The 10,579-nt window shown below is 33.5% G+C and overlaps 1 protein-coding gene and 2 pseudogenes across 1 annotated transcript; 1 reads left to right on the forward strand and 2 right to left on the reverse strand.

Moving 5' to 3' along the window:
• Positions 1–729: 729 nt before the first annotated feature.
• On the reverse strand, positions 730–1,800 carry LOC145016759 (stress-related protein pseudogene; annotated as a pseudogene).
• Positions 1,801–2,881: 1,081 nt separating this feature from the next.
• LOC145016760 (uncharacterized) lies at positions 2,882–7,516 on the forward strand (annotated as a pseudogene).
• A 1,350-nt stretch (positions 7,517–8,866) lies between these two features.
• Positions 8,867–10,187, reverse strand: LOC145018763 (stress-related protein-like). The gene is made up of 2 exons (XM_078976611.1): positions 9,962–10,187; positions 8,867–9,802 (listed from the first exon to the last, which is right to left on the reverse strand). The coding sequence occupies exons 1-2, from the start codon at positions 9,998–10,000 to the stop codon at positions 9,143–9,145; spliced, it is 699 nt and encodes a 232-aa protein (XP_078832737.1). The 5' UTR covers positions 10,001–10,187; the 3' UTR covers positions 8,867–9,142.
• Between the last annotated feature and the right edge of the window lie 392 nt (positions 10,188–10,579).

Here is a 10,579-nt window from a genome sequence, read left to right on the forward strand (position 1 = left end):
AATAGTCAAATAAATTGAAATATATTCTTCAAATGTTAACCAAACACATTGCACTAACTTAACTTTTGGTTTAGTGTTGAATTCATTTTAAGTTTTAATATGGGAATAAATTTTTAGTTTTGTACTCATTTAGTTTCATTTAGTTACTAATATTTTTGGTATGATTATTTAATTTTTGGGTTTGTGGTAATTTAGTCACATAATTTTTTAAATTATCTTTATTTAGTCACTAAAATGAACATAATTTTAAACGTTAGTTGACTAAATAAACATGATTTTAAAAGTTAGATGACTAAATGAACATAAAATCAAAAGTTAACTACCAAACCAAAAACTAAGTGACTAAATGAGTACAATGTCAATAGTTCAATGACCTTTTAACACTTAAAATGAGTTAAGTTTTAAAAGGTCACACTTAAAAAATAAATACAAAACCAAAAGTTAAATCACAAAAAATGACCTAAACCAAAATATAATCCCAACTAAATACACAAATAATAATTAACAAGCAAAATAATTAAATACATATGTTCATCGTATATAAACATGTATTATTAGCAACATGATCTCTACGATCACTACATCCTGATCTTGTAGTCTCTACGGTGTTAATAACAAATTGAGGCGATCGTTTTAGCTACGTATTAGACAGAGTATGAAAACGTACATATTGTCAAATAAACCAAAACAAGCATTTACTATATTTAATCTCTGCAAACATCATAATCATCATTGTGTATTGATATTAATCAACGTGCACAACTCCTCGGCTCCACTGGGAACCACCGGTTCTTGTACATGTTCTTCTTCTTCTTCTTCTGGGTCAGGAGCCTTGAATACCTTCGCAATCTTTTCACTGGGCACCAATGGAAGATATGAAGAAGCCTTGTACCCTTCCTCACTCGATTGCTGCACAGTCTAGTTATACTTCTCAGAAACGTAACCTGCCGTTGGTATAACCGCGTTAGCCACACTATGGAAGAGTGGCACCTTGTTAACAGATTGCCATGCTGAAGCAGCATGTTCCTCTGCAACTGGCTCGTATTTCACTAACAGTTCTTTCGCAGTTGGCTCTATCTTGGTGTACGCAGTTTTTACGAGTCCAGATGCCGTTTCCACCACACCTACGTCATTCTTTGTGTCAGAAGCCACACTAATAGACTTGGCTTTGCTAACAGATTCCGCAGTCTTACGATCGAAAAACTTTAGGACGTTAACAGGAACATCCTGAAACGTATCGATAGCAGGGTTAACAGTCTTGAGAGTACCCTCTCTTGTATATATAAGGTGTATTTTAGAACATTTCAAAATTTCAAAGGTTTAAATTTAATTTTTCTAAATTAAAATTTAATTAATTAATCATTTAAACCAATTATGTAATTAATATTTATCTTTTTGATCAACCATTAATTAGGTTTTATATTAAAATTCATTAATGATAATTCCATTTAATTATCTTATAATTAAAGATTAGGTTTCCTTATTTAATTCCTAAAAATTCGAATTAAAGTTTTAAATTCGTCTAGGATTATAAGATTCAGATTTTAATAGATAAAATAGCAGATAATGACTAAAATTTACCCTACTAATCAAATTAGGCAAGCTAAAACAGAAAAGAAAAAAAAAAGTTTAGAAAAGCATACCAGACCTTACAATTCTTTTTGAAGGTTTCATCTATGGTGTACAAATAATTGTAAGACATGGCTCGGATACCACTGTTTGAATTTATAGTTCATAAAATCAATGTACATGCAAAAAATCACTTAACACTTACGGGTACATGTAACCTATTGTATCCATGTCTTTTAACAACTAATGACAACATACTTATGAAACTAAAAGAAACCCTATATGTAATTGAAAAAAGTACTATTTAAGATTACATAACTTTGATATTGCACTAGTAGACAATATCCTCTTGATGTTCAAAAAGCTAGCACCAAAAATATGGTTGCCTTTCATGACTCATACTCAAACCCTAGATACTAGAAGATAACTTGAAAGATAGAGAGAAGGAGAAAGAGAAAGAGAAAGAGATAAAGATAGAGATAGAGATAGATAGGAAGGAGGAGATTTTCGGCCAAGGTTTTACTAGTAAAGAGATGTGTCATAAATCACACGCTAAATGGTCTATTTATACTTGTTAGGTAACTAAGATAATCCCTAATTTGAATTCAATATAATATTATTCTAATCCAAACCAAGTGGTTATCTTTATCAATATCTAAAGACTTCTAGAAGCTCCCTAAGGAACCTCCTAAGCCGTCCAAACATGGAAGTATCTAGAATTATTCATTTGCTCAACTATTAAGCAATTACACATCAACCACTGTACCTCTAACTAATTCCAATTAATCCAAAAGTAATTCCGAATTAATCGTGATCAAATATAAATAATTTATAATCAGTTTCTAATAAATTTATTAATCATAATAAATGAATAAATCATTTTCGCTTTCTCCAAATGTCATTCTAAAGTATTTCTACTTATGAACGCCATCCTAAAAGAACTTTGTTTTTAATTACAAGAAAATAACAATTTGGTTACGACCTTAGAAAACTTAATCCAGCATAATGATGGGTGACAATGTTTCTATCAAGAAAATAATTAATTGATGGGAATTTAAGATGAGATCAGGAACGGATCGAATTAACCTGGTAGCCACTTAAAACAATATAGATTATAGGTAAAACAAATGATTTGAAGGAGGAAAGGATGTAGTGGATTGTTGTTAGAATCGTTGAATTAAGTTTAGGATTTAAGAATTTCTAGCAAGAAAGAATGTGAGCTTTGGGAGGGGTGTAACAGGAGTGAAAGGGTTGGTGCATTGTTGGTAGTTTGCTGACGACAACAACATTCTATTAAGACAAAATTGCAAGAATGGTCCCTGTGGTATGTCCAAAATTGCTACTTTGGGGCAAACAGGTTTGGACTAGCACTAATAGTCCAAAAGTTTTCATTTTATTGCAGTTTTGGTCCAAATCAGTTTAAAAAATCTAAAAATGACAGATTTGCCCTTTTCCATTTGTTTTTTCTTTTTTCTTTTTGTTATTTAATTATTTTCTAACTAAAAAATAAAAAAATAAAAGGAAATCTCTCTCTCTCTCTCTCTGTGTGTGTGTGTGTGTGTGTGTGTACGTCTTCTTCCTGAAAAGAACACACCCTTTTAATCTCCTCCCCCTTCTTCACTTCATCATAAACTCCAAAACCCCACTCACTTCTCACCTATGATAACCTGAAAGTTTTTTGCTTTGAAAGCTCATTCAGTTAACTCAACTCAGTGTCAGACTCATTCCTGATATCTAGCACAATTTAGAGTCTGTTTGAGTGTTCTGAGTCTAGTGCACTTAAGGGTTAAGTATTGGGATTTATCTGCTGAAGCCACAGTACAAGATTCAAGCCTTAAACTCCAACATGTAGAGTTTATGGCCGTAAACATGGAGTTTACAGCTGTAAACTCAACCCTGGCCATAAACTCCCCTATATAACCTCATACCCTTCATTTTCTTTCATTATTTCATTTCCAACTCAAGAACACTCCTAAATCTTTCAAGTATCATCCCAATTTTCATCCTAGATAATCAAAAGTTGTAAGTGTTCTTCTTTTAGATTGATGTTAATCCTTCTTAACTAGCATCATCTCATGATTTCTTCCATGAAAATCATGTTTTCATAGATATTCAAGTTTCACCAAGAACACATACTAGTGTTCTTGGCCAAAACCGACCATTTCAAGCTTCTAGATCGTAAGTACTCTTCCTTATGCTTCTTATCTAGTTAGTATCCATGCTTAGAGACTTGAAAATATCAAGAACACAAGGACAAAAGGAGCTTATGGCCAAGCCATCTCCCAAGGCCGTAAACATCTTTAAGGTTGCCATTTTGGCCATAAACCCACCTGGATACGAATCTAGTGACCCATGACCCTTCATGGATGAGATTAGGGCCTTAAACTACTCTCAAGTGCATAATGACCATGATTTTACAGCCGTAAACTTCTTTGGGGCGTAAACTCATTAAAAGCCTTCAATGGGTTGGTCTTTTTCATACTTAAGCAGAGCAAAAGTCCCTAAAGTTTCCCTAGCTTTCAAACCAGCACATATGCATGTTTGACCATGAGTTTACGGCCGTAAACTCCCTTGGGCCATAAACCAATGGTAGTAAACTCATGTGAGTGTCATTCTGCCCTCCTTTGTTGAATCACATGTGATTCCAACACTTGGTCAAAGTATTTCCTAGTCCCGGAAGGTGTTTCCTTTTATATAGTTGCTTATAAACACTATAGTCATTCCAATATGTGTCATTCAGGACTTATTGTGTCTCGGGACTTCATTCATGGAACTTCTCCTCCTTACACGTGTATTCGTTGAATCACCCACATCAAGTGAGTAATCAAAACATTTCAAAAGCTCTTTTAAAGTTATGTTACTTTTTAGTTTAACAAAACTCCATTTTTAAAGTACAAACATAACTTGGTAGTAAAATAAGTTTTTTCAAAAAACAGTTCAAGTAGAATACTAGTAATCTATAATGGGTATAGTTTAGGGGTTCAGTTCATACTAGATACAATATACGATAACAGAAAGAACATACAAAGATACTATAACAAGAGAAGATACTAAGGAACTAAAACTGAACGAACATGCTAATTTGCTATAGCATGGCAGTATTATAGGATCTAATTATACCAATGAATCACTAACATATTGTTCTAAACAAAAGGTGATAGTTATATTGGGTATACATGATCACATAACTTTAATGTGGATGTTCACGATGCAACCCCCGGTTGCCAAGTCATGTTTCGTTCTCAAAATCTTTTCACAGGGAGAGCGTTTAGTATGGGAACTAGCCATCACATTATGACCTTAATAAAACAAATATGTTTAAGGTAATTTGTACGTTCAGTATGTCATTCATAAGACAACTGAGTACTTATATTCTCCCATTACTTTCATAAAGTGACAGTTCCACTTGAAAGTTAATGCAAACTATTTTCGAGTCAAGATAGTTATAAAGTAGGGAAAACTTACATTTTTACAAGCGACAAACAGAACAGTCGGGTCTAGTACATTTAGTAGAAAGGGACCATAATGCTAACCTTATGATTCCTTACTGTATATACATCAAGATATATATATTAATAATATTTGATAGGTAATAGGATGTATGCTTTTTGCTTCATTTCCTGTTCCTTGTTTGGTTGTGGGCTTAGAGCGGATTCACCCAGCCTATTATCCATTCAATATTAGTTATATATATGTTCCATATACATTGAGTCATCATAAGGGGTACCAGGTATGGGTTAGGTCATAGGACACTAATTCAATGCACAGTTTTCTAGTACAAAACATACATTACACACAGAACATTTGGTACTCAAAACTAGAAACTTACCAGTAAAGGGTTTAATCCATTTTATTAAACCATCATTTTAAATGACCTTAGGTAGTTCACTCTATAATGCCTTAGTTTATACACCGAAGGTTATATATAATTAATATTCGGTAGATAGTTGGATGTGTGCCTTCTACCTCATTCCCTGTTCCTTGTTTAGTTGTGGGATTAGGGCAGATTTATACAATTAACTATCTGTTCGATACTAGATTATATATAGCAAGTATAAACTAAGTGATTATAAAAGGAACTACTATGGTCACTATTTTATTATAAGAAATAAGGGTTTTCTTAAAGGATCTTTTCATAAAGTATAAATGAACTATTACAGTTAACTCCGTGAGTACCAAGGGAATACACCAGGGTTATATACAACAAGGATCTAACAATCAATGAGATGTGTGTCATCCACCTCATTCCCTGTTCCTTGTTTAGTTGTGGGCTTAGGGCAGATACACACAATCGATTGCTTGTTTACTTAGAGTTTTATATAACTTGTATACATTTAGTACTCATAGAAAGGATTGTAGAGTCATTTTTACTTATCTTTCATTAAAGCAGGAAACATAGAGTTTTCTGGAGGAATAGACAAACTTTTCTAAACAAGAACTTACAAACTTACTACATCTTACTAAACTTTCTACAACTTACATACATCACTAAACTCTTATGAATTCACCAGCTTAATTGCTGATAAACTCTTTCAAATAACTTGTATTCTCAGGAAACTAGTAGACAGGTACTCGTGCTGGGAATTCAGAAGATGGTGCAGTATAACTCCAAGTCTTGTTTTATTATTTGCTTATGTATTCTATGTTCTGTGAACACACACATTATAAACACTTTCTTTCTAATGAAATGGTTGTTCATTACTTTGCTTACTATGATGCATGTCTTGTGATACTAAACATGACGTCCTCCACCCTCGAACGTTTCCACCATTCCGGTTTTGGGGTGTGACATCACCCTTCATACACAGAAAGAGAGCATCCTTTTCCATTTCAAGCAACCCCACATAAATTCATATTTCCACAAGCTTGATGTCATATGGGCTTTGAATCTCTCGAGCTTGGCACGACTCTCTTCTATCTCAACTACATTTGCATCAAGAACCCTTAATCGCTTTATTTCTTTCAAAATCATTTATTATTCTTCATCAATTTCTGTTTCCCACTTAAACCCTAACCTCCCCCTATTTCTCCGACCACACACCTTCAGTGGATCCTTATCTTACCTGCAACAATGGCAAAATTGGGCGAGAACCCTAGCGTCATCTGTCGGTTCATCTTTCACAGATTTAGATAACGGCCCAGACTCTGAAATTTTACACAGAGAACTCAATTTTGATTGAAGATGATCTAGAAAACCCAAAACCATTACTAACCGTCAACGACTCCAAACACAACACTATTTTGCAATTAAGAGCTTCTTTGGGTGATCTTTACTCTTTATGGAAGCAAAGGATTGAAAAGAGAAAATTGTTTCAGTATAATACAGGATGTGACCATCGGAGGATTTGGTTCTAAGTGTCAAAAAAGGTGTTCTAATTGCTAGGCCAAAAACCGAGTTGATAATAGATCTGGTGGAAGATGTGATCAAACAGAGTCAAGAATTGAACGAAGGTTTGTGGGTGGATTTACGTACCGGTTCTAGTGCAATAGTTATTGGAATCAAGAGGATTTCATGGATTAGGTTTAAGAAAGAAGGTGGTTTTATGTGTTTGAGAGAGAGAGAGAAAGAGAGAGAGAGAGAGAGAGAGAGAGAGAGAGAGAGAGAGAGAGAGATGGAGAGACAGAGAGAAAGAAAGAGATTTTATTTTACTTTTTAGTTAAAAATAATTAAATAACAAAAAGAAAAAACAAAAAAAAACAAATGGAAAAGGGCAAATCTATCATTTTTGGAGTTTTTAAACTGATTTGGACCAAAACCGTAGCAAAATGAAAACTTTTGGACTATTAGTGCTAGTCCAAACCTATTTGGCACAAAGTAACAATTTTGAACATACCACCGAGACCATTCTTGCAATTTTGTCTTCTATTAAATATATAGTTTAATTTTAATTTTGGTTCAAGAAGGCTATTTTAGTAATATCATATGTATTTTTTGAATTTTAGATAAAAAATTTAATATTGTGTTTATTTAAACCTAATTTAAATGTCTTTTTGGATTTAAATGTGAGTTTAATAGGTTATATATATATATATATATATATATATATATATATATATATATATATATATATATATATATATATATATATATATATATATTGAAAGCATATAGATGTAATAATCGTTTGTAGGGATGTATATGAATTATTTGTTTATTATTTTTTTTTCCATTTTTCATAATGTGTATGAATTATTTATTTATTTATTTATTCCTTTTATGCATAATGTGTACGAAGAGGATAAAGTATAATAGTAGTCCAAATAAAATGAAATATATTCTCTTAATACTAATATAATGAATATATAATGAATTTAGGTAATTTTTTGTCATTTAATTTTTGATTTGGTGCTTCATTTGTCTTTTAACTCATTTTAAGTTTTAAAAGATCACCAAACATATGATTTTGTACTTATTTAGTTACATAGCTTTTGGTTTGGTTATTTAACTTTTAGCTTTTTGCTAATTTAGTCACATAACTTTTAAATGATCTTTATTTAGTGACTAAATTTTAAAAATAAAGTTATAAAAATAAAAACAATTTTAAAAGTTAGGTGACCAAATAAATATAATTTTAAAAGTCGTGTGACTAAATGAACATAAAATAAAAAGTTAAGTTACCAAACCAAAAGCTAGGTGTAGGGATGAGCATATGGACGGGGGAACCAGACGGAACCGGAACCGGAACTCGATGCAACCGGTCGGGCTGGGACCGGGACGTTATTTTTGTGGATTTTTGGAACCGGTAGAACCGGCAAAAACCCGAACCGTATGATGCTATTTTTCGAGGACCGGTTCCAACATTTGAAGACACGACAAGAACCGGTAGGAACCGGGAACCGATAGAACCAGAACCGGTAGAACCGCTGGGCCGGTTCGATTTTTGATTTTGGCCCAAGCCAGTTCCCGGTTCCGATCCGGTTCGGGCCAGTTCGGTCATTTTGCTCATCGCTAACTAGATGACTAAATGAACACAATATCAAAAATTCAATGACCTTTTAAAACATAAAATAAATCAAGAGGGTGTTTGGACTGGGAAAAAATAAGCTGCTTATTATTTATTGCTTAATCCCACCGCAATAAGCAAATTTAAGTATTTGGATAGAAGTCTTTAAAAATTAACTTATTACGGTAGGAATAAACAAAATAAACTGATTTTAATAAACAAATGAGAATGATTATTGCTTATTTGCCATTTTATTCATATAAACTTTTTTCTTTGCCAAACATTTAAAATACTTATTGTTTAATGTTTATTCCACAGCAAAAATTATTCTGTTCACCACAATAAGCAAAATATAATCAATAGCGCAAAATACACAAATAATAATTAATAAGAAAAATAATTAAATACATATGTTCATCATATATAAACATGTATTATTATGAACATGCATGATCTCTACGATCACTACATCCTGATCTTGTAGTCTCTACGGTGTTAATAACAACATTGAGGCGATCATTTTAGCTGGGTATTTGACAGAGTACGAAAACACATTGCCAAATAAACCAAAACAAGCATTTACTGTATTCAATCTCTGCAAACATCATAATCATCATTGGGTATTGATATTAATCACCGTGCACAGCTCCTTCGGCTCCACTGTGAACCACCCGTTCTTTTTCTTCTTCTTCTTCTTGATCAGGAGCCTTGAATACCTTCGCAATCTTTTCACTGGGCACCAATGGAAGATATGAAGAAGCCTTGTACCCTTCCTCACTCGTTTGCTGCACAGTCTGGTTATACTTCTCAGAAACGTAACCTGCCGTTGGTATAACCGCGTTAGCCACACTATGGAAGAGTGGCACCTTGTTAACAGATTGCCATGCTGAAGCAGCATGTTCCTCTGCAACTGGCTCGTATTTCACTAACAGTTCTTTCGCAGTCGGCTCTATCTTGGTGTACGCAGTTTTTGCGAGTCCAGATGCCGTTTCCACCACACCTACGTCATTCTTTGTGTCAGAAGCCACACTAATAGACTTGGCTTTGCTAACAGATTCGGCAATCTTACGATCGAAAAACTTTAGGACGTTAACAGGAACATCCTGAAACGTATCGATTGCAGGGTTAACAACAGTCTTGAGAGTACCCTCTGTTGTCTCCATGCTAGGTTTTAGGGTCCCACTGTTGTCCTTAGCGTAATCATAGGCCTTTGATACATAAGGAACTGCATTTTCTGCTGTTTTTTGCACTATGTCTAGGTACTTCAAGCTCTCTTCTTCGTCCTCAACCTTTGAAATATCCCAATAAACAATACACCAAATTTATTTTTCAACTGATCGTATTGTAACTTGTGTTATCGAGAAACATGCTTTCATTACGAAAAATGCATAATTAAATAAGAACATGAACATGTACAGTTAAGCATTGGAAAAGAGAAAAAGGCGAACCTCTGGTTGAATAGAAACCGGTAGATCGTTATCAGACATAAGGAAGTAGTATGATTCACAAAGAGATGAAATTTACTGAGAAGTGATCGTTGTTTGAATACCAAGATATACCTATTGATCAATCGGTGATTTTGTATTAATTTATACAATACACATAGTCGACGTCGATTGCAAAGGGCAGGGCACAGTTTCCACGAGAACTAAAAGTTTCATGCAAAATGAGGTGTAGGCGATTGTCGGTCAGCAGTAGTGTCGAGTCGACTGTTATTTGAAAGCAATGGGCATGTGGCACTTGGGCCCCTAAGATTTATGTTTCATGAACGTAAGTACCCCTATACTTGTTAAATGGTCTATTGAATCCATTTAGTATTTCAAGTTTGAGAAATAATTAGTGACTAGATTTTATTTATTTATTATTTTTTTTGGAACCGACAAATAAATATTAAACGAAAAAACCCCGCCTAGCACAGACCTAGGCCATATTAAAACAGATACAAAGTTGTTCAAAACATAAAAAAATACAAGGGATTAAAGAGGGACAGGATATTTACTCCACTCAATCCAATCTCCCACTCCTAAATTACTCATATGTTTGAACCATAAAAATACTATTGAAGG

The sequence above is a fragment of the Lactuca saligna genome, chromosome 9, assembly GCF_052625555.1.
Source record: "Lactuca saligna cultivar CGN05327 chromosome 9, ASM5262555v1, whole genome shotgun sequence".
Lineage (NCBI taxonomy): Eukaryota > Viridiplantae > Streptophyta > Magnoliopsida > Asterales > Asteraceae > Lactuca > Lactuca saligna.

Bases quoted from the DNA above. Each gene is read 5' to 3' on its own strand.
- LOC145018763 (XM_078976611.1), bottom strand. From the start codon at position 10,000: ATGTCTGATAACGATCTACCGGTTTCTATTCAACCAGAG. The intron at 9,803-9,961 runs GTTCGCCTTTTT...GATATTTCAAAG, and splicing joins CGGTTTCTATTCAACCAGAG to GTTGAGGACGAAGAAGAGAG.